The 25696-nt window shown below is 36.8% G+C and overlaps 1 protein-coding gene across 3 annotated transcripts; it reads right to left on the bottom strand.

The window, feature by feature from the left end:
- Positions 1-23753, bottom strand: pkib (protein kinase (cAMP-dependent, catalytic) inhibitor beta). Of its 3 annotated transcripts, none has more exons than XM_060864963.1 (3): positions 15524-15619; positions 1790-1961; positions 1-693 (listed from the first exon to the last, which is right to left on the bottom strand). In XM_060864963.1, exons 2-3 carry the CDS (start codon positions 1932-1934, stop codon positions 605-607), a joined length of 234 nt encoding a protein of 77 aa, XP_060720946.1. In that variant the 5' UTR covers positions 1935-1961; positions 15524-15619; the 3' UTR covers positions 1-604. The 3 variants fall into 3 exon arrangements, with proteins under 3 accessions (XP_060720946.1, XP_060720947.1, XP_060720945.1); XM_060864964.1 differs by lacking the exon at positions 15524-15619 and adding an exon at positions 7591-7667; XM_060864962.1 differs by lacking the exon at positions 15524-15619 and adding an exon at positions 23548-23753 and having other exon boundaries at positions 2-693.
- Between the last annotated feature and the right edge of the window lie 1943 nt (positions 23754-25696).

The raw sequence follows: 25696 nt of genomic DNA, 5'->3' as shown, positions 1-25696 counted from the left end.
AATCATTGAAAAATTCTGGCTTCAGGACATCAAGCGTAACATTCAACAACAGTTAATAAGGACAATGAAAAGCCAAGCTACATAAACATCAGATCCATATTTACTCATTTTGACTTTGACAAAAAAAATAAAAAAAAGACTCAGAAAATGTATAATATGTATATCCATAGAAAAGAAAAATCACAAAATAGATGATCTACCACATTCTCAATGTTTGAACTGTACTTACATAACCATTTGGAATGCTATTATTTTAGTTTACTGACAACAAAAAAAAAAATCAAATGGTCCCTTTTAAATCTAGGAAAATAATGTTATGGTTCTCTCTAAGACATACAGACACACACACTTTTATTCTTTGTGCCAGTTGACCATCAGTCAGTAAGGGATTTTTTATTGATTCGATTAAACCGAAGAGGAGAAGATGTGCACGCTCATCCATCAGCCTACATCAGAATAATATCCTACAGTGACGCTGAACTTGCATAGCACACACTGCAACCATAACAGTAGTTTGGTCATGGAGGCAAAAGGAGAGATAGTTTGTGGTGCTGTCTGTTGTGTTTGATGTTCAGTTTAGTCCAGTTTAGTTCAGGCTGTATGGTTATGTTCCTTCTGCCTGGTCCTTTCCCCCTACAGGGTTGCTGGTCAGGTCACTCGAGGATGAACCTTCTCCTCCATGCTCAGCATCATCTGTGAAAAGTATATCATGGATTGATAAGAACACTGTAACAAAACTGCAACATGTCCTTCTAAAAGAAATCAAACACACCACCCCTGTCTTGATTATTTTCCAAAAACAGCAGGCCAATGGGTATGTTTAAGAACTCACTTCTCCAGTGCCAGCTGTTTTTTATAATAGTCAGTAAATTGTCCACCACAGGAAAGTCTTCAGGACAAAATATTTAATGTTTTTGTTGCATCAATTCTCTTTATACTTATGTTTCATTCCTCTTATGCAAGCAATTCCTATCCCCGCAAGCAATTTGCCAATGTTTCCTTTTTTTTTTTTTTTTTTTACAATTTATTAATAGGTAACACATATTATAAACTCCCAGAATTCCCCAGAATACACACCGGCATACAAAGATGGACGCTCAAAAGGCAGCCTAACTTCTACGTTCAATACTGAACACAATCACACACACACACATAAGTAGATGTAGGTGCAAGTTTTCATACTATTTTGAGAACCAAGATCAATCAGTTGTCTGCATTTTACAAACAGATCCCAAACCTTCATATAGCTGTAGTATCACTCAGTGTTCATATCCTGTGCTGAGCTTCATATTCTGGTTTAATCTTTGTTTCTGGTTACACAACTCTAAATTTTCACTGTATAGTCTGTTTGCTGATCACAAGACAATCACAACGTTTTGCCTCAGGATTTGAATTTGTTTGTCCGTCTGCTTTAAATGAAACATATACATCTGCAACTGCATCCACACTTGACAGCTACATGTAAAGTCCTTAAATGTAATTTATGCTGTAACCGCTACAAAGTCCACCCTTACCAGCTTTATTTAGTCTGCCTGAAGGTTAATAAGACAAACAAAAAATAAATAATGAGACAAAATGAAGAAATCATGCACTTTCCTGTGGTAGAAACTACTGCCTGTTAATGGAACCTTCACCATATCAATGACGTGCACTTTTCTTTGTAAATAATTCAGATGGGGCTAATTATAATTAATTAATAATTACATTTAGAATAATTAAACAATAATTAGGGAAAACATGTGCAAATGGCATCCCTGATATCATTAACTCTGTTTATCACTCTTCATACCTCCAACAGCTAGATCAGCCAATTTGTTAGGAAGGTCTGCTGCTTCAGCTCCTGCATTGGAACCTAAAATATCTGGCATGGCGTTTCTTCGGCCGGTCCTTCCTGTGGCAGCGAAGTCAGTGACAACAGTCTCCACATCAGTCATTTCTGCTCTTGCTTTTCACATTATCATCTGCAAGATATAAGAGTTTTTTTATTCATTCTGAAATTCATTTATTCTGGCAGTAATATACATTACAAGAAACGATTTTCCTGTCAGTATTGCATCAGAGGTGCTAGCATCTATAGCATTTATGATTTTTGACTCTTTCCAACAGTGTTCTGGTCTCTGTGCTGGTCAAATTGTGGTGCTCAGAACCAATGTGGATTCATTTTGCCTGCCAAAAAAGCCATCTCTTTTATAGTGAAAAGACAATTTAGCTTTTGGCAATGGCTACATTTTGCTTTTTTGTGCCCACTTTATCTAGATTATCTTTATCCTGAGCCACTGTCTTGTAAGCCAGTTGGAAACAATTGGATGTTTAAGTAGCAGACACACTGGATATTTGCCTCAATGTTTTCTTAATGCTTCTTGTCTCACAAAAAAAACTATATTGTTATATTGTTTTATCTCTCCGCTTCCTAGGACTTTCGTTTCAATGTTGGTATATCTGATTAGTAGTGCTGTAGTCATAAAATATTTAATTCCAAGTAAAAAACATTACTAGCTTAGGTCAAGACAGGTGTCAAAGCCAGTTCTACTAATAAAACTTATATTATTACTATCTAACTACTGTTAGAAATATATTGACAGCCCTAAAAATATTTTAAAGAATTATTCTTTGGAAAAAAAACAACATACATTTTAGCTTTGTTCTCCATCTGATTATCAATATTCTCTAAGATTAAAGCAATGTTACGTGCATATAATACATCTGATCTGTCATTCTGTTATGTACATTTTTATATTTTGGAAAGTTGAAAAGTATGAGACAAGTGTACATAAGTATACATCATTTTTTTATTATTAAACCCTATCTAAAGTTATGTCCTGAATGTTCTATTGCATGTATGTATGGACAATATATTGTACTGTTGTAGTACAGTATAAAGCTCTATTTAATCCATGTTTTCCTTTATACAGCTTTTAATTTAGATCCCTACTGAGCAAGCAAGAGGTGACACTGGCGAGGAAAAACACCCTGAGATGACTTGAGGAAAAAACTTTAAGAGGAACCAGACTCAAAATGGTACCCAACCTCTTCTAGTTGACGCTGGATACTAAATCAGTACAAATTATGAAGCAGGTAATATTTTCCTGAGATTTTTTTTGGTGGTATGGAATCTGAAGCATCCATCCATCCATCCATTCATCCAATCAGAGTCCATAAGAACACTAAGCAGAGAATATCTCCTAGAAAGGACACAGGTCTGTTACACACCACTACCTATTCTTGTGAACATGTGAAAGGCCACCAGATGCCTTTTTTATTGACTGTAAAATGTGTCTCCTGAAAGCTTTGTTGGTCAGCAAGGACTTAACAATAAGTCAAATGAAGGCTATTTGACTGAAGGTGATTTTGAGAAATACAGTAGATACATACATGAACAGATCAAGGGACAGTTTGCTGTTTTTGTTTTTGAAATGCATTTGTGTGGGAAACCTGATGTGGGAAAAAGTTCCACAGACTTCCAGGTTTCCCACAGGCATTTTTATAATCAAATACTTTTAGATTTAAATATATTTGTTTGGCAGACAATTTATACCAATTTGTGGCAGAATTCACTCCAACTGGTAAACTGATTACTATTAAGAATTCTTCTCCATTTCCATTTCAAGAGAGCACCAAGTCACACCTCAGATCAAGAAGCGCAATTATATTGTAAATACAGACCTGTTTCCCTTCATCTATTTATTCCCAACTGGATTCAAGGTGAGTGATTTACAGATACTACTGCAATCACTAAGGCACCAAGCTAAAAATTGTCTTTAATTGTTTTGACCTGCTAGCTGCCTTTGGAACTGTGAATCATTAGACAATTGATGGTGACACTGAGAGGTTAGCACTCATCAGTTTCCGCCATGTATTCAGTTCAACTCCCTTTTTTTGCCCTTATCCAGAGCGACTTTTTTATACAACTGAACAATTGAGGGTTTGCTCAGGGGCCCAGTAGTGGCAGCTTGTTGAATCTGGGCTTCAACCTCAATCTTTCAATCAGTAGCCTAATTGATTGTTCAATCAACACCTTACCCACTAGGCTACCACAGAAGACAGTCACAAACAAGCTTTATAGATATCTGGATATACTTAGATACCCAGGAAACAAGCCAAATGAAACAGTGGTATAGGAAACTCCAGAAACCAGAACCAAAGGAAAGTAATCTTCTTCTGAATGTCTCAAGAGAGTGAGATTATTAAAGATAAATCATTATTTTTCCAGGAAGGTATATCTGTATATCTATTGTTTAGCTTATGAAAGCTCAGTTACATCAGATTGCATTACCTACTCACTACCTGAATTTCCCAGGGGTTAATTACTGGTCCACTCTTGTTCTTTGTTCAAGAAAGTACTGAGTAATCAAACTACATAGCTGATATGTTCATGTCATACATTTTGTTCAAATGCTCATACAGGCTCTATTTTTCCCCAGACATCATGACAGCACCTCTCCATTTTTTTTCCTTTGTCTGCTCAAAGATATGATTTAGTGTGATTTTCTCATTGTTTTTTCTTTTGTAACGATCATTTAATTGTCCTTCTTTAAAAAAAAAAAAAAAAACCTATCTTTTGCTGCAAAATCTTAAACTTGTCGTTGCAAACGCTTAAAAACTCTTTTTCTTTTCTTTTCTTTTGGTCACATAGTATGTGCTTCTGCTCGTAAGGAATAAACTCAAAGGTTTTACTGTTTGGGATCCGGTGTCTCCCTTCCTAATAAATAAGCCAAAAGATCTATCTCTTCATATAATGTACATTTCTATACACTGGCCTATTTTTTTATTTTGAGTCCTATTCTACTCTGGAGGTGTTGTGTATATGTCTCAGATTGATTTTATTTGCATAATATATAATATGCATTTATATATATATATATATATTTGTATATATATGAGACGTATATATATGTATGTATATGTATATATATATATATATATATATATATATATATATATATATATATATACATCTTCAACAATCTTCAAATATATATAAAATAATATTTACAAGTGGTGTGGTCAAATAAATAAATAAACAAATACATAAATAAATAAATAAATGCCATTAAAAAACATTATTTTATATTTACAAAAATGGAAAAAAAAATAAAATAAAAAAAAAAAGTCTCTCAAAATACTCTTTTCTATTTCTGTTTTTGGAAATGCAGGTAAAATGAAGGTAACACATTATCTAACTCGTAGTTGGTCAGGAAATGCCAGACCTCCAATTTCTCTAAGAAACCTATGGCACTAGAGTAGAGTTAAAAGTAAACTGGACTGGGCAAACACTATTACACTCTTTTACCACTAGGGGTTCCTGTACGAACAAAAATATATCCTTATGTACAAGCAAAATTAGACTCAAGACATCCAGTGCAGTGAAACATGCATATTGAACTCAAGTTTAAATAAGTATTCCAATGCATTTACCCCTTGTGAGTTGAAGCAATCTTCAAGCTGAGTTTGAAATGTTGTACAGTGTTGTAGTGGAAGTAGCAGTAACAGTTGTAACAGTAGTGATTATAATGGGTAATATAACATCTCGATACGGAGCTGACATATGTTAACATTTTTATAGATTGAAACTGGAGCTGGTCTTCTATACTGCCCTGAAAGCCCTGAAATGGGACAGACCAATGCAACAGCGGAAAACAAATAAATATGCCTGTGTAAATGTTTTTTCTGGTGTAATACAAGGCAGTTTACTACACCACCACCAGACTGTAATACATTCAACATCTCTGTCTACAGCAGTACTGGTGTGCATTGCATTAGCATTAATATCTAATAATAGTAATAATTTATGTGGAAGTGACTTCTTGTTAATCATTCAACAGATGCTTCTTCATCCCGAGCATATAATCACCTCCTGGAAGCAGAAAAATCTGGAATTTAATCAAAGCCCATCAGTGAAGCAGAGATATTTGGAGAGAGCCGGATGTATTTCTGGAATAGACCTCCACTAAATGCATGAGCTAATTGTGTAGGTATTATACACCGCTCAAGGTTGAACTCTGAGCCCCTGCATGGATCACATGGCATTAGAATCAACGTATATCCTAATTGAGAATGACTTAACAAAGTCTACTGGTGTGTCTCTAAGCCGTGAAACACTATCACGTAACAAAGCTCCTGAAACTAATCAATCCTGACACATCTCAGCCTCTTGTGTTGCTCTGAGCTAAAAGCGAGTTCTTTAATGGATCAGCATTAGCTTTCCTTCAAGGCACCCTTCATTGTTTTTCAGGGAGACTCATCGTACCAGCCTCATCGTCATTCATTACCTGCAGGTCCACCAATTTCTTTCTCTCCATCTGTGAGTGTAACCCAAAGACATGTCAAAAACTGGAAACCTGCACAGGCATAATTTAATACATTTAGAAACCACAATAAAATCTCAGACACAAATTCTGAGCCGATTTAGGATTTTAAAGTGCATTTATCCTACATTACCTTTGCTGAACCTGACGATCTTTACTCAAGACCAAACAACAGACCATAATGTAGACAGACTGTGGATAAGGTGTGACTTGAATATCTATTAACATTATTCAGACCAATAGATCAAAACAGAATAGCTTAACGGCCCTTAACACTGTTTGAGAAACAATATTTATGCTAATTTTCTTAATGAAGCACCACTTCAAGACCATAAGTGCTCACTAAATGTATATTAAAGGGATATTTTGTTAACATCATGACATGGAAACAAAGATGAAAATTAGGCTTGCGCGTTTTGAGCTTTTCTGTAGATAAAAGGATAAAAGAAGGAGTGCTCATCGAAGTACAAAAACTTTAGTCATCTCTAACAGTCAATAAATACCAAAGAAATCATTCGAGAAGCTCTGCCACCCTTTCAAATCTAATCTTGCACATGGTATGCCTCTTTTATGCTTCGCTGCCCTTAAAGTTATAGAGAAAATAACCTTGTGTCTTCTTTAAGAGCGCCTCAATATCGCACGATAAAGCTGCTTATAAATAAGTAGCCATCAAAATAGCACAAAGAGTCGTGTCTATTTTTTCCTTTCTTTTCATTTCATTTCGTTTTAAGTTCAAAAGGAAGGTTTAAGCCATGATGCTGTGTAAATGTCACCTGTACACAAAGAACCTGAGAACAGAACTGTTTAAATCACTGGTCTCATTCGTGCATACCGTGAGGCACACAGAGGCAGACATTGCTTCTTGTCTGTTTTGATTAATGTCCCAAAATGTCATTAATTAAAGCAGTCTATTGAATGTTTGAGCGTAATCTACAATATCTATGAAGATATTCTTCAAAGCATAATCAGTCTGTTTAGATCTGATATTTATGAATCAGTCACATGGACTACTCATATATGTATTTACCCGGAGTACTTATTTTGTTTGCAATTTACTCCGTTAGGCTTATAGGCTCAAAGGCTACCAATTTAAGATATTGCTAATTCCTTATCCTCCAGTACCAAAGAACAGATACTATTCAGTGATAGAAAATGCTAACACATGCTTCCTCTGAGACATGTCAAGGCAGAACTGCTGCTCAAGCAAATCACAGGGCGACTAAACACATCTGAAGAACAATTTAACACCTTATGTTAAGAACTAGATGAATATAATTCTTTTTACTTCTGCATGTTGACCCCAACTTCATAACTTTGGCTATGCGAAGAAAATAATTTCACTGGGCTGTAATGTATATGTAGTCGTCTTCTTCTTCTTCTTCTTCTTCTTCTTCTTCTTCTTCTTCTTTTTCTTCTGCTAAATCTTAAAACAAAACCCACAAACATGTAATTAAACTTTGAAACCCAGATTTCATGGAAAAGAATGAGCTTGGTAAAAAGCTATTGCCAATAAACCGTCAATTTAGAGGACTTTTTACTGAAGAGGAAAACAATTGTAGTTTCTGTCGAACTTCAGAGTCCAGAATTAATCCATCAGCTCAGCAATGCAATGCAAGTCTTTCTTCATGTAGTCCATGCTGTAATTAACAGACAAAAACAGAGACCAATGGTGCATTTCAGAATCTGCTAGATGTGATGAGTCAAAGCTGTGAACCATGGGGTGTATTCACAGATGTTAAATATAAGATAAAATAAGAAATGTATTAATCCTAAAGGAAATTCTTTGCCAGGGAGAGAAAAGAATAAAAAAAAGATATAAACATATATACAGTATTATACATACAACAATGGTGACAGTAAATATAGCACATGACATTGTTAATTGTAATTGTACGATATGTTATTGAGAGGTGGTATTACACATGATACGATATTCCCCAAAGTTCCCTTGTTGCCAGCATCATAGGTAAATTTTCTAGAAAAAAGGTGTATGGGAATACTTTTCCGGGTTCGCCATGCCGTTGGGAAAGCACTAATCAGATTTGACAACTGGATGTGCCAAGCTCTACTATAAAGGGAATTTACGGGTCAGGGTGTTTTTAAATGGGGTCAGTGCTTTCAGTCAAACCGAGCCTTTTCGTCTTTCCCGGTACAAGTGAGGTGATTGGGGAGGCCACTGTTGAGTTGGTGCTGGAGTAGGCGGGTGAGGACAGTGCGCACATAATGAACATGGTCTTCTAGGGTGGCTGAGTAGATGAGAATATCATCAATGTAGGCTATCATGTAGTGGTTGAGCAGGTCTTCGAATATTTCATTAACGTAAGCTTGAAATACTACGAGCGTGTTAGCTTGAACGGCATAACTAAATATTCGTAGTGCCCAATAGTGGTGGGGAAGGTGGTTTTCCAGTCTTCTCTCTCCTTTATTTGGATAAGGTTGTATTCACTAAATCAAGTTTTGTGAAGATGAGCGCTTCCCCAAGTTGTTCGAAGTCTGTGGGGACCAGATGGAGTATGAAAGGATAGTGTACAGCGATAGCGTTCAGGCCTCAATAATCTATACAGGGTCGAAGCCTGTTTAAATATCAGCCAATATACAGTATTGCTTGTGGTCGCTGTTGTATTATTTTTTCATGTATTTTGCACCACCCATTTTTCTTACATCCTAGTTCCCAGATGAAAAGTTACATCTCTGGGGAAATGAAGAGACTAAAACAGAAAGATAGCAGGAATGGTATTTAATCTTTCTGGCAGTTTTGCTGAGGTGGTGTCAGGGATCAGCGCGGACCTTTGGACATGTGCGAATGTTTTTATTATTGTCACGTGTCTGCCACGCCTTCGTCCGCTCCTCCCTGTCCCCTCACCTGTTTCCCATCCTGTGATTGACTGTGTGTGTGTATTTATGTGAGCCGCGTTGCCGATGGCAGGGCGGATTCATTAGTGTATTTAAGTTAGATTAAGTTACGTTAGTTCCCCGTGTCGTGTGGATGTCTGTTTGTTTCCCTTGTGTATTAAACCCCTATCATTTGAAGCTATCCTGCCGACGGGTCTGTCTCCTTTCCACCGGATCCGGGGGCCTGACAGATGGCTTGTGTTTTTTTTTGTTTGTTTTGTTTTGTTTTTTTAAGATGCCATCACACCATGCTTTTTTTTGCATTTGACAAGGCTTTGCCTTTAAGAGCTACAGCTTCTTTACAGTTGCCATCAGCCTATCATCAAGTGTTCTGATCCAAATTATTTTTGCTTGGTTTTTAGGGATAAGCTAATTTAGAATTTTTTTCAAACCTCAGTTTCCTCCTCTTTAAACAATGTCCACACTTGATGGCTGACTGGATCACTTGATACATTACTTCTGTAAAGGGTGGAAAATTAAAATTCAGTAAGTTACGATTTGGGCTATTAGTCCCGATTTGAGCATTTTCCATATTTTTGTTTATTTAATTATGTAGTGGGCAGAACTCAAACTCTAAATCTATCAATTTAGATAGACCAATACCAATCCAAAAGTTAATATACAGTAAGCATACCTAACATCCACTTTTGTGAAGTTGTGACTTAAAAGCTTCGCCCAGCAACCTCTCTGCTCCAGGGCTGCCATGTTATCGCAGATCCTGTGGTCTGACCCCAAATTTCTAGCAAAAAGCTGGTATTTGCGATATGTCAAAATGTTCTCCAGAGAGCTCTGGTTTGCTACTCTTGATCTGAGATTATCCTGTTCACTCACAGTTTTCTCACTAAACCACTGTTCTGCTTGGCCTTTCTAGTCCCCCATGGGAATCTTTTTCTTCTCTGCTGACTCACTCTCTGTTTGTTTTCTCAGCATGCCATTTGCACGCCTCTGACTAAAACCATCTTCAACAAGCAATTTTTCAATGTGAATATCCTTTCTCTGCCAACACAACAATTTACAAAACAATTTTCTCATGATTTTCTAGAATTATTCTTAGTCTTTGACCTATTTTGTCACATCTGCTCGGCACCAAATCAATGTGAACACTGCTTTCACATTGAAAAAAAAAACTAACATGTACATGTAACACTATGTATGCAGTTTAATGAGCAAAATTTCACTCAGTGATCATAAAAACATTTTATGGCTATTAATCATAGAGTATTCATCCTGTGCAACCTATAAAAAGACCCTGGCAAAAAACTACCTGACATCAAACTCACAATCACACAACACTCTTAAAAACAAACATAAAATGGTATCAATTACTGTGTTTTTCTTTTTCAAGGCTATATGATCCAGTGTCATTTTTTGCTTTTTGATTTTTCATCATACGTGGTCCTACGACAGATGTACAGTATATAAGATATGTGGGAATCAACATTCTCTTTTCTGAGGGATATATGAAATGGATGCGAACTGCCAGATTGGAATTCATGTGTCTTTTTCCATCTCTCATGGACATATCTCTATTTTTGCCAGCATCCAGTATAAGAAGTGTGGCAAAACAACAACGAGAGACAACAACAGTGGTGATGTCAGTAATATTGTTGGCTTACTTGATATTTGTGGAATCGATAAATTGAAAATTGGAACCTATTGAAACTAAGTAAAGCTCAAATATTATTCAGGGACAATATGATTCAAGGGACCTGTGCATTCAGGTTAAAAATAGATAAGGGTCACTTGCAGCTATGAATGTCAAGAAGCCTATAAGTCTAACAGCCAGGGAATAAACAATCCATCTCCCACAGCTCTTAGGCTGGTTCTAGGACCCATACTGCAATACCTTAAAGTAAAGATAAGTGTCCAAAACCACCGCAAGATAAGGGAAAACAGATTATGTAGTGCTACAAGTTTAAGAAGGACTTAACCCTGTGTACCTGACTGAGTCATGGAAACCAAGCACCCAAAATCTCAACCTTAGTAGTTCAGCTCTAAGGTGGAGCAACAATAAAGCATTCTCCATATTATACTCATTGGGTCAGTGGGCCAAGACAGCAGACCGTGCTATAAGTTCCGGTTACTTAGAGTTCAAATTAATATGAAAGTAATTAGTCAACTCTCTTTCTCTTCCAAGTCTGAGAAGCTTGGACACTTCATGAACAGCAAAAAAAACTATCCCAGGGGACCTACAGCACAAAGCAGGGAACACCATTGACAGGGTGTCAACAATTTAGAGATGCCATTCAGGATACAACAAATGTCTTTAGACTGGGGAAGGAAACTGTAGTACCTAAGGGAAAGCCCAGAAGCACAGGGAAAACGTAACAAAAACAAAACAAATTTGAACCAGTTACTGAGCCTTGAGGATTGCCTTAAAGGATTCCTTGTGTGACAACTAGCGTAGCACATTTATATTTATCAAAAGATTCAGTGAACTGGATTTTCTCAGAGAGAGAACGAAGAAGAGACCAGCTTCAGACTGCAATTATGTCCAACAGACTAAGAATACTTGGCACCAGTGTCAATCAAAAGAGAATAATGAGTAACACTTTCAAATCTCAGTGGTGTGTAGAAGGACTCAAAAAACAAAGTTGACAGGAAAATCATTCTGTATAAATAAAAAAATTCCTTTCTATAGAAATGGTTTAAGTAGAGCAGTTTTAAGGAGTACAAGAACATAATCAGAATTTAAGGGGATGGTGATGAAGTAGGAGATGGGGCATGAGATTACAGATGAGCTGACCTTGATGAGGAAGGTTGGGGCAGGGCCCAGCTGGCAGGTGGAGGAATTAGATTTAAAAATAAGTACAGGGTTTGTTCCAGTGGGTAAAATGTGAGACAAGAAAGATTCAAGAAAAACAAGAAATTGAGAGGACAGAGAAAAAAATGTTGACATTAATTTCTTTAATTGAAGAAACTAAGGTAAGCTTGAAATCGGTTCACAGACTTAAAAGCAATTCTAACAGATTGCTTAAGAATTTTAGTTGTAGAGGTTTTGAAGCAACATTTATTTCTTATCTGTGTTGGTCACAGTCACATTTGGACAGTGGTTCTTATTATGTTGGCTTTGTAGAAGCCAACATTCTGTTTTCCTATTTAAGCTTAGACAAAAATTTATAAAATGTAATGCGGCCTACAGCTTTCGAGCCACATGCACCAAATTCGGATATGTTGTAGACCCTGGTCTGAAGTTTGTTGCTATTACTTTTCTAAGTGATCCGAGTACCGGTACTTCTGGTACCGGGTCTCAAATTGGCCTTTTTGGCTAACGGTGGCTTAGTGGTTAGCACGTTCGCCTCACACCTCCAGGGTCAGGGTTCGATTCCCGCCTCCACCTTGTGTGCATGTTCTCCCCGTGCCTCAGGGGTTTCCTCCAGTCCAAAGACATGCATGGTAGGTTGATTGGCATCTCTGGAAAATTGTCCCTAGTGTGTGATTGCGTGAGTGAATGAGTATGTGTGTGTGTGCGCCCTGTGATGGGTTGGCACTCCGTCCAGGGTGTATCCTGCCTTGATGCCCAATGACGCCTGAGATAGGCATAGGCTCCCCGTGACCCGAGGTAGTTCGGATAAGTGGTAGAAGATGAATGAATGAATGAAAAGGTACGATAGCCACCAAGCTGACAAAAGTGATTCTGAAATGCTTTAAAGACTTCATTAGGATCAACGCAACCATAGCATACATTTTTGATATTCTCATTAATTCCCAAAGCATTAAAGAGCTTACAGAGCTTCCTTCACATGAATATTCCACATTAAATGCTGAAAGCGGCACACGTTCCGTTACACATTATAGACTGGAGGTGTAAATGACATCATGATGTTCCTGATCAGTATCAACAGCAACGACATTGAGACATTGAAGACATCTGTAAAGTGATAATGATTGAGAAAAGTTCACTTATACATTTCGCTATGCTACATATAAACTAGAATCTAAAGACTAGAAGGGCACAGAAGAATTGAAGATTGAAGAGTCAGCTGAATATGAATAAAAAGCCCAACACCAAGACTGCCATGAACCAAGACTGCCATGAGAGGAGCTTTCTAGAGGAATCCACAGCTGATAACATCTCATTTTAAAACCTTAATGGGAAAAAAAAACTCTGAGGGATTCTCACTGGACTGGTAATTGAATGCATTGAATCTTCTGGATGACAGTACAGTATTCTGACCCTGAGATGTATGTTAATGAGCATGAGTGCAAGATAATTCTCAAAAAAAGGACCAAATTCAAAAAAACATTTCCAAATTACAGTAGTAACCTGATGGATCATGTCACGTTTTGTCTCTGAAATCAATACACAGGTCTCAGGAAGTCTACATAAATGTACTTATATTGCTGGAACTACAATCTAAAGCAGTGTTACTCACTGCGCGGCTCGCGAGCCTCCTGCGGCTCGCCAAGCTTTAATATGCGGCTCGCATGGCAGTAAATAATACAATGATATGATCATGTGGTTAAAATTTATTTTTCATTTAAATAACATTAAAAACAATCAGGGAAGCACAGAAAAACGAATGTGCTCTATTACAAATAATAATATATATTTATATATATTATTTGACTCGTCACTGACTCACTGCGTTCTGCGCAATAGCCAGTTTTTGGCGGCCTGCCAGAAGCTAGTTTGTGTTTCATGCTAGTTAACAACTTGTGTTTACTGTACACACGGACTAAAAAATGGATCGATTTCTTATCAAACAATCCCGCGCACAAAATGAACAGCAACAAAGCAATGTGACAGTGACAAAAGAGTTAACTGATGGGGAGCATGCATCATCCGCAACTCTAGTAATTATTGTATTGCAATATTGTACATTGTATTTAAGCAGATAAGCTATTTAAGACTAAATAACTTGGCATACTTTGCGGTGAAAGTGGCTCTCCTATTGACTTTGTCCTATCAGTGTGGTTTACATGAAAAAAATAGTGAAGACCACTGATCTAAAGTGTGAATGGCTCTGATTAATACGGCGCATCATTAGCATGCCAACGGAAACGTATTCTTAGGAAAATATTAGGACATAAAGTATTAAAGTACCTGAAGCTATGATTGCATACTTTCTTTTTTTATTTTTGTTTTGTTTTATTTTATATGAACATTAAAAGAACTACACCATCTGGAGTCTGGAGCCAAGTGCATTACAAATAAAACATTTTCACACAATCCACACGTCAAGAAAAGCTCCACCTCCAGTTTAAATAAGTTTATCCAGAAATTTTTGTGATATGTTTAGGAATTCCTGTGCCAGTTTGTTGGCTGTTACAGTTTTTTCATTATTCCCATGAGAAATTAGTAACTAGCTGTCACAGCGGGGCAATGCAAGCATAATAACAGTTTAGTTTATTAACTAAAAACATCAGGGTCAGGGATAACAGTTTACTCGTTTTTGCTGACAATGTTTTGTTTTGTCTCTATTATTAAAACTTGCAATTTACATATTTCAATACAACATAAACGCAGCATTAATCCCACCGTACAAAAATCAGCTGGTAGGCATACGAAGGTCCAAGGTAAGTCCATAATAAAGTTAACTCTGATGTTCAATACACAATAATGAATCTGAAGATCAGGTTTGTGATGATCTTCTCTTGCCTACCAGTGTGCTATTTTCTCAAGACTTCAACTACACACAACCAGACACAGTATGACATGTAGTGAAGTATCGTTTGACTGACTGTCTGAAAAGAGTGGAATAAATATAGTTACAATAAAAATAGCATTAGAATTCCCTTCATATGGATTGCTGTCAAAACAGTATGACTAGTGTGATTTAAAATGCAGACGTGTGCAATTTTAATGCAATATATGTAATATCTGCCGTGCAATAATCTGGCTGAAGTATTAGTTAGATGTTGTGCAGAAAAAATCCAGTAAAAGAAATATATATCTATATGTATATATCTATAGATAGATAGATTTCCTTTCACAGCATTCAACACAATTCCTTTCACATTTTCACCTCAACAATATATAGATCAATATATCTAAAAGAGAAACATCCCACCATACATTAGGGGCAGAGGTGGCTCAAGTGGTTATGGCTCTGGGTTGTTGATCAGAAGGTCTGGGTTTAAACTCCAGCACTGCAAAGCTACCACCATTGGGCCATTGAGCAAAGCCCTTAACCCTCCATGCTCTAGGTAGGCTGTTTCGTAGAATAAAATCTTCTATTTCAAATTCATACTTCCAGCTTTAGTTCACGTTACAATTCCTCTGACTGGTAACGATCCATTTTTCATTACTACTACTGTACAACACTATCTAAAAAAAGTGTAGGTGATCTACATTTCCAAAGCATCTCTATGATACCTCCTACCTCAATTTCACAAAGGCCATAATGAATTATTCAGCCCTTTAGCCTGAGTGAACTCCAGGATCAGATCGATGATGAGCTTTCTGTCAGCACCGCACCTATCCGTTTACTGCTCCATCCATCCTGTCACACGATAGTTATGAATGTAAACAGAGGTATTATTGAACACAAAATGAGAAAGGTAAAACGTCGCTGTTCCCTTTTGTTTACTCAAGGTCTGTGTGGATGTGGACCTAGACAATAAATGACGACATGCTATGTCATGGGTCAGTCCTTGTACAAAATGTCTTATTGACAGAATCACGTTTATTTTTAGCTTCATTGGGGGACCCTGTCAGATCTGGAGTTTTATGACAGCATGGGAGGTTGCTTTGCACTGTCAGAGACTTCAGATCTCGGATCTCCAACACTTCAATCTTAATAAATGTGATATGGTAGCATATGATCTGGTTTTAACCTTTTTGTGCTGTGTGGTCTTTAACACAACCACGTTCAGAAAGAAATCAGAACTGTGCAAAATGGTGAGAACTATAAAAAGCACTGTATATTATTCAGTATGACCCTCTGCATAAACAGCTGCCAGCTGGTAGGTCCAGATGGTGTAAACAATAAAATTACACATGATATGCCCTCATAGAAAGATAAGGCTAGATTTAGACACATACAGTACAGATTACAGTGGATAAGGATGATGTCGTTTTGGGGTTTCTTAGGCCATTCGTATTTTTGCCTCTGTCAAGTTTGGTATGCAGTATGAGCAGTGTGAGTTGCACAAGAGTGAGAAAGTACCATTCTGCTGGATCAGATAAAGGCTGAATGGAATGGAGATGAGATATACTTCTGGAGCTACCAGCACAGAACTCATGCAGCATTCAAGTCAAGTCAAGTCAAAAAGCTTTTACTGTCATTTCAACCATACTGTATAGCTGACGCAGTACATTGTAAAATGAGACAACATTTCTTCAGGACCATGGTGCTACATAAAACAACATAGAGCTAAATGAAACGACAGACCAAGACAAATGACATCACAAACAAACAAAACGCTACATGACAAATACAAAAAATAGCCCTGACCAGTGTGCAGTCTATATATTATACAGTACAATGTGTAAAAATAGAGGATTCTGAACAAAGAGTTCTTGTAAACATATATACACTTGTGTTATAGCAGCAGTTAGATGAGGTATTGAAATGTGGTGTGCAAAAACAGAGGTACCATTCAGTACCACATCATCAGGCTTTGAGATGTTACTTGAAAAAAGATCAGAATAAGCATATTAAAACAAACGTGTTGTCACGTTTTTAGAGAAATCACTAATCAGACCCAAATGCAGGATAACATTCCTTAATTGTATTCACATAGAACACAATATAGCCTGATCACAATACAAAATGAACACAACATAAATACCCGGTAACAAAACATGACACGCAACAACGACTTGACAAAGACGGGTACAAAAGGGCAGGTATAAACAGAGTAAGACATTAGGTATAATGAAAAACACATGACATAACTACATGATGTTAAACAAACTTTAGCAAGAAAGAACCTGCCAGCACTCGAACTGATGGTCTGGAAGGGAATTGTCCCAGTAGTTCCTAAGACTTATTAATATACAACTGTGTTTTTTTTTTATGGCAGCTGGAACTAATGTCAGACATGTACTGTAATATAATCGATCTTTAAAAAAGATGGACAGTCTTAAGACGTCTATAAAAAACTAATTACAACTGACACGATTGGCTGGCTGTGAACACAAAGTTATTCAATTTAATTCAATGGGCAATGGAAAAAAAATGTTATTCCGGAAAATTCTGTCTAAAAATGATAAAGCCAGAGGACATGAAAGAAACCAGCTTCAAAAATGAATCCTTTCTCAACTGGGTGACACTAGAGAGTGTAATTGTCAATCATTTCCTGTCTATAACTTTAACTATATACTCAAATGCAATTATCGAATACATACATAGTTGCAATTGCAACTACTTCATCAATCCTGGCACCCAAGCCTGGTTGGCGCCTCATTGCATGGCGTACACTCTGCTGGGGATAGATCGTCGGTTGGCTTTGTGGTCAGGTCTTCATCAGTGACCATTTGAAGACATCAGCAGGAAGGAATTAGTGTTAAGTCTGTAATGACTTTACAAATTGTGCTGACCTGTTAGTTGCACAGGAGCTCTTGGTTGCTTAATTCCAACAACAAACTGTTGTAAAAAGGACATAAATTACATTTACATTATTTACTGTCCAGTGTCACCCAAATGATGATAGGTTACCTTTCTCATATCTCAGGGAGTTTTTCCTTGCCAGCTTGACCTTAGGCTTGCTAATTAGAATCTGTTTCTGTTTCTATACTTCTGTAAAGCTGCTGTGAGATGTTGTGAAAAACAACCTACAAGCAACCTACTGTACACAATCAGTTATAAGTTACAACCATATATATCTCCATACATGCACTTTATAGCTATCCACACCAATAGCACCTGCTTTTTTTCTCTCTGTTGGGAAACATTCCTCGAGATCATCATATCCAGCTAATAAAGTACAGTAACTTTAAAAAAGTATAAAAAAAAAGCATATGTGGTGAACCTTGTACCATCACCACACATGCTGCAATTTCAGTCACGTCACTGATGTATGGAATACAAGAGGGCTGAAAAACTGTGCATAGCAACACAGGCGCTCTGGTCAGAAACTTTGGACCAAGGAAAGTGACCTATATGGCAGGTTTGCCTCATTAACCATCCACAGAGTGTATAATAACACTGTGTAAAGATCACAGTCAAAGTAGCTGAAGCGAACTTTGCACATCTGCTTGTTAAAACGTTTTCACCAGAACCATAAATGAAACATCATGAGCCGTCGATGGCATCGGGAACACGTTAATGTGTTGTGCAAAAAAAGATTTTTGGAATATAATGAGCTTGGACACCAACTGTGCAGAGAAATATTGCACATTGCTAATGAGTATGTGGATTATATGTGAATGCAGGAAGAGTAAATTTGAGCCTATTGCTACCGTTTAACCCCTTTGGGAATAATTACACTTTCTAACAGGTGCACATGGTTTCTGTGATAATCAACAAGACCAATTAAAAGCTGACTTCCACTGGAAGCAGTAGAAGTGTCACTGCAAAGACAAACCAATGACGTGGCCACCATTCTCAGTGTATGTGTTTATATAACACATGTATAACATCATTATCATTATACATTGTGTGACAGTTTTCTCATTTTTCTTTTTGTCATTTTTTTTTTTATCTTAAATATGATGTGTTTGACATTTTTAATTAAAGGGATTTTTTTTCTCCCTTTTGGTGAACAGTATTTTTGTGAGGCATGTTGTGTACTATAGAAATGCCTTCCAGAACCATTCAATGATATTTTTGTCATATTGCACACATGGTGCTTAATGGCTCATATGAAAGTAGACACTCAGGGCTTTAAAATTTTTTATATTATCATAAGAATTTCTGTTTTTAACCTAGAATGCTAGAAGCAATTCATTCATAGAAAAGTTCCAAAAAAACAAATGTTGGTATCTTCAAAGTAAATTGTGATATGTGTAAGTGTAAGGTTATCAACAGAGGGACAAACACACGTCTCACACTGAAAGCCAACAATGTCTTGACTCATTTTAGATAAGACTTGTGGCCATAAAATAATTCACATATACTTATACTATACTTTAAACTCGTTTATACTGATTGAGAATGCCCAGTAATTTGATTTCTACTTTTTCCCAATCAGATATTAGTTAGATTGTTAGATTAGTTAGATTATAATATAACTAATAGTTAGATTAGTTAGATTATTATACAATAGAATGATATTAATACGTGTGACCAGTGATCAGTATCATCACTGCTACATATGACTGTGGTTCATTCAGTTAATTAGCAAGAAATGCAAAAAATAAAAATTTCAAATAAAAAAATGTAAAAAAAAAACATTTTCATTAAAATAAAAATATATATTTTTTTATTTCTCCACAAAATATATAAAAACTCTTTTGAAAAGAAAGTGATTTTAAGAGAGGTGAAAAGCCAGTTATTCTTCGGTGTGTGTTAATATAAACACTGCAAAAATCTCTCTCTCTCTCTCTCTCTCTATATATATATATATGTTATTTAAGAATTTTCAGGACCATCCATTACTGCAGTAAAAATAAAGGTGTTAGTGAATGCGGGGATAAAAGTAGACCCAAATGCAGGGATAACAAAATAAAAACCGAGATTTTATTACCAAAACACAAAAAAATAAATAAAGGAAACAGGAACCGAAACACAGAAGTCGACAAAAAATGAGGACTTTGCAAAGCTAACCACAATGCAGAGGAAATAAATACTCATAATAATTAAACCAATTACAACCAGGTGAGTATTACAAGACACGTGACCGAAAACATAATGCCGAAACGCCCCTAATGAAGTCCTGACAAAAGGATGTTTTATTATAAAATGCCTCTTCACTGACATTTACAAAAAGTAAATGCTTTTTATTTACCAAAAAAGAAAAAAAGAAAAATCTGTACCCTGGAAAAAGGCCAGGGCAAGTTGTGTATTTGTGTACGAGCATCCCAGAGAAAACGGCTGCTAATACACCCTCTACAACATGTGCTCTCTTCCTGTTTTCTGTGTATATTACCATCTCAAGCGCTATTTCCTGATGTGGTAATAACGTGCACCGACACTTCTGCTTAAAACACTGTAATCCACAACAATCCTCACATGGCATTCTAACGAAGAAGCGCAATAATAGTGTTTCGTTCGTGAACAAATTGTTCTTGTTCACTTTTGATTACTGATTAATATTTTTCGAATCAGTTCAATTAAATTTTATTTGTGTAGAGCTTTTAACAACAGACATTGTCTCAAAGACGCTTTACAGAACATAGTACAGAAAGTTAGTACAAAGATTGATATTATACAAAAGTTCAAAATTTAATATTAGACTTCCATTTAAATGTGTTTGTATTTATCCCGAATGAACAAGTCTGAGGTGACTGAGGTGACTGAGGTGACTGTGGTGAGGAAAAACTCCCTTAGATGGAAGAGGAAGAAACCTTGAGAGGAACCAGACTCAAAAGTGAACCTCATCCTCATTTGGGTAACACTGGAGGGTGTGATTATAAACTGTTATAAATACCACAGAGTGTTATTATAAATAATGTCCTTTCAACCTTTTTATTAAAGGTTGTTGTCCTCAAAGACCACATGTAGTAGACATCTCTTTACATCTTCTTAAACTTAAAATGTTTTTCTTTCATTTAAGTCCTGCCTGTGTAAACCATGTGATTGCTATGGCAGATCTTTCCTCTTTAAAGGCTGTGAAGGAGCATGACATTGGTTGGACGTTTTAACAACTAAACCTCTTACTGATTGGGACTTGGTGATGAGTCTGAATGAGAGTGGTACTCCTTTTATACAAACAGAGACATGCATGGTTCAACAACAAGAGATGGGGCAGAGGCATGCTATGCAAAACTGGAGCACTGGGGAAGTTTTATATCTGTACACGAAGCATAATCCCAGTTTAGGAATAATGACTGATGATGAACATATACAACAACAAATGACAGACTGAAAGTTTAATACTGCAAATGTCATTGAGCTTTATATATATTTTTTCTTATCAGCAGTATACAGGAAAATATAATAACTCTGCTGTGGGTCGTTTGAGTAATATTAGAAAATAGAAAATATTTATTTAAAGCAATTTTCAAGCCTACATTTGTAGAATTGTTGACAAGGACATTTTATAACAACAAGAAGGCTCGTTGAACAAATCAGTGAACAAATCTGAATGAATCATTTTGGTGAAAAGAATCAGAAGATTCCAGTCACTGGGATGAATCAGAATCAAAAGATTTGAGTCACTGGGATGAATCAAAACTACCGCCGCCAAAGTGCAATGTTTAACACACTGTGTACACAAAAAATGTACATAATTTTAATCAGTAACATTAAAATACACTTCATTAAAGTACAATCATAAAAGGTGATACAGGGACACAGTGAAAGAGCACTCGTCTCCTGTTATTCAAAGTAGAACTGCATGATATACCGGACAGATGCAAAAAGCATTTCACTGCATGTTGTACTCTGTATGTATGTGTATGTGACAAATAAAATTTGATTTCATTTGATTTGATCTAAAATCATGTAAAAATCCTGATCTCTATTCATTAATGTGGCAAATAAGCATACACTTGGTGTCACATGACCTGCCCCATGCCTCTAAAGCAATTTTAAATTGCCCCAAATGCTGGTTGTAGAGAGAAAGAACAATATTGTCCTATACAAATGTCTAGTATTATGAACTGAATGATAAATTCAGTGCTACTACACAAAATGATGATTAAACAGATGAAATGAATGAATAAAGAGAGTGAGTCATGGCTGTAGTCATATCTCACTCAACATTAGCTAGTGACACATTACGCATCGAGAAAATGAGGTTAAAAGTTACACAGGGAAAGTTATGAACAACAGGAATCGGGTTATGTGCATGCTTAAATCGATTACCTGGTTGTGTCATTAAGACATTTTCATTAAGCAGAAACGTCTGTGATAGCATTTTCAATAGCATATAGATCACTGCCTTAAAGAAATAAAAGAACTTGCACTTAATCCCAAAAAAAAATCAGGGATAGAAAATGCGGACTGAAGATGTAAATGTTCACAATAATCTCTCAGGCGATAACAACCCACAAGTGAAAGGAAAGTAATGCTAAATAAAACAAAGATGTTCTTGTCGATCGCAAGCATGTGTTTAGAGTATATACAGTACATATTGGTCCTGACAAAACTGATGAGAAATGAGAATCGTGATCTCAGGTATGTCAAATGACTTATCGGCTAGTTCCATGGCAAAAGTCTCACTGCAGTATGTTTAGTACCTACTGTATTTAAACTTATTCCACAAAACATATTTCAACTTAATATTTCATTATGTAAACTTAATAATGCATATTTTTTCAGTAAAACTCATTTTATTAAATATAAGCAATGACTACAAACTTGCCATACATTGCTGTAGAGGAATTTGTTGATATTCACTTAAATGCATTCAGGTTTGGACTGCTGATGGAATTTCCATAATGTTCACTTCGCTCTTTGATTTGACAATGTGTATTTGACGTGCAAAGATAAAATAAATACATGACACCAGATAGAATTGTTCACAGCACAGAAATGTCTGCCTCGGTACAGTTTGCACCATGGGGCTGAGTAATTATGCATAGCAACAGATAAATGCAAAATGCACATGCACACTAGGTGAGCATGAATCCTATTGCTATAACACAATTCAGATTTTTTTTCCCTTGTGAATTGGATTAATATGCAAACACTAATTTGGACTGATCAGATTTATGCACTGATTTGTTACAACAGGCCAGTGCTATGGTGCCTTATTAACTGATTTGTACTATCCAGATCAAAAGGTCTGAAACCATATATTTACAGCGCACAACAGCCCAAGGTCAATAGGATGCACTATGGGTTTTTTCCTCCCTGCCACAAATAGAATGTAGGTTACATCCATTAAGCACATTATGTCTATTTATAGATGAGGTCAAGCTTGGCTTTTTGTACTGACAAAATAACAATCTAGTATCAAACGTACAATGTGTATTATTTTTGTTATGCATGTCCCTAAACATGCATAAATCAGCTGTGTCGGAACACCTTTCACTTAAATGTTTATCTAAAAAAATTGTTTTTCTTTCTTCCCTGTGTGTTTAACGCACGTGACGTGCTGTAGGTCTGCATCCGAAATGAACGGGCAAGGCGCGCGCAACGGAATGGAACAATACCGCTAATACTGCGCGTGAAATCTGGGACGCGTGGAAACTTATGAGACGTGTGACACGTATCTAATGCATGTCTCTATTAATGTGCACGGTCATCGTGGACGTTTTGTATCTATTCTATTGTGTTGCCAACAACAATAACCGTCGCTAAACGAGGAACTTTACACAAAGACGCAGATGAGAGAAATGTCTGAGAGAACTTACCGAGCAAGCTATGCGAAACGTTTTTCCATCACAATAGGGGAAAGTCCTTGTATTCAGAGCATCCTTCCTGCTCGGGATTGTCTCTCGGACAGTTCACGTTAATTCCAGTCCGCGTGCGCTGCTGCGACGTCACGCGCCAGCGTTTCATTAGAAACGGTAACCAGGAAACACCGAATTCTTATTTTCCGACCCGATACCCAGCGATACTCGGCCTTGCATCCCGATAACGATACCGCGTAATGAGACTGGGGTCAGTTGTAACAGAGACACTCATTGCGCACGTGATCTGTTGGCCTATTAATTGGGTCCTAAATTGCATAATTACGCACTATGTTCTTAACCCACGCACTATGTAAGTTTCCATATAGTGTATGAATTTTAGAACAGATCCAGAGCGACTTACATTTTTATCTCATTTTATACAACTGAGCAATTGAGGGTCAAGGGCCTTGCTCAGGGGCCCAGCGGTGGCAGCATGGTAGACCTGGGATTCGAACTCACAACCTTCCGATTGGTAGCCCGACACCCTGAACCACTAGGCTACCACATCCCCAGTAGTATCACCGCAAATGGAACACTAACAGTATTTTAATAACTAGAAGTATTGCCCGTCTTCTGCCTTGCCCGTCTTCTGCAATAAACAGCACTGCAACGTTGAGTGTATTAAGTGTCCAATATTCCAAACTTCTTTTTTTCAGTTTAAATAAGTCCAGGTACATAATCCAGGTACTTCTTCTACACCAAGTGCACTACTTCTTGTTAGAATTTTCAGTTTGAACACATTACTTACAGTATTTGTACTACACAATGTAGGCTCCATGTTTTTGCACACCACATTTCGATACCTCATCCATCTGCTGCTGTTACACATGTGTATATAGGTTTCCAAGAACCCTCTTTGTTCAGATTCCTGTATTTTTGCACATTGTTCTGTATAATATACAGATTGCACACTGGTTGGCACTATTTTGTGTATTTGTGCTGTAGTGTTTTGTATTGACTGTTTGCTCTGTCTTGTGTCTCGCACTGTTTGCACTAGGTTACACACGATGCACTTTATGTGGCTAGGACGACTTACTAAGTAGTTAGCTTAACAGCATTTATTTTATACAACTGAGCAATTGAGGGTTTAAGGGCCTTGCTCAGTGGCAGCTTGGTGGGTTTTGGGCAGCTTGGTAGATTTGGGAACTCACACCCTTCCAACCTGTAGTCCAACACCTTAGCCACTGGGCTAACACGTCACACCCATATACATGTGTGTGCATGTACATGCCATATCAGCTATATACACAAACACACAGACAGACTTTAAGGAGCTAAACATTTGTCTAGAAAACATGCATCAAAAAAGATGGACATAAACATAAGCACAAAGCAAGACCCAGGCACAGGTGGAACTGATGGCCCTGATTATTTAATTAAAACCATGCTCTCTGGCTCCATCTGGTAGCAGGAGATGCTTGGCCAGTATTCCTTTTTTGTTTTCTGCCTCCCTCTTATGATGGAACAAAAAATAACCTTTTTCTTACAATGTGTTTAATGTTAAATTTAAGTAGAAGGCTCTTGGGTACTGATCAGAATGTCAAAAGTTCAAGCTGCTTTTGTTGGGTTCCTTGAGTAAGGCCCTTAACCCTATCTGCTTGCTCAAGGGACCAGAAGTGGCATCTTGAAAGTATTGGGGCTTTGAACTCCAACCTCCTGATTTGTAACCCAGAGACTAAACTCCTGAGCCACCACTGTCCTTTAACTCAAAAAATGTAACCATCATTTGGTTTTCAATTATAAGTTGCTTTAGATAAATGTGTCTGCTAAATGAATAAATGTAAATGCACTTCAAGCTGCACTGTTATAGGAAAATAATATCATTTTTGATGGGAAAAGTAACAATGCTGATTATTTCCTTATCACAGCATACCCAGTAGTGTCTTATTTCTTACATATCTACTTTTATTTCAGCGATTTAAGTAGAAGTTCAGATTTTACAGCTATTAGAAATTCATTCTCAGATGTATTCAGTTGCTTAGTAAATTCTCTGAAACAGTTATTTTAAAACCTGTTTTTGGGTCACATTTTATAATATAGCACTCTCAATAGGTATTTTTCAGCTTCTTATGTGCTTGGCATGAGTGTTTTGTTTGCCAGTGGATAC

Source organism: Tachysurus vachellii, chromosome 3, assembly GCF_030014155.1.
Source record: "Tachysurus vachellii isolate PV-2020 chromosome 3, HZAU_Pvac_v1, whole genome shotgun sequence".
Classification (NCBI taxonomy): Eukaryota; Metazoa; Chordata; class Actinopteri; order Siluriformes; family Bagridae; genus Tachysurus; species Tachysurus vachellii.
The sequence above is the reverse complement of the archived record's forward strand: the minus strand, read 5'-3'. Positions and strand labels throughout refer to the sequence as shown.

Coding starts and splice junctions, on each gene's coding strand:
- pkib (XM_060864962.1), bottom strand. CDS start 1,934: ATGACTGATGTGGAGACTGTTGTCACTGACTTCGCTGCCACAGGAAGG. Junction 694..1,789: donor GGCTGATCTAGCTGTTGGAG/GTATGAAGAGTG, acceptor TACTTTTCACAG/ATGATGCTGAGCATGGAGGA.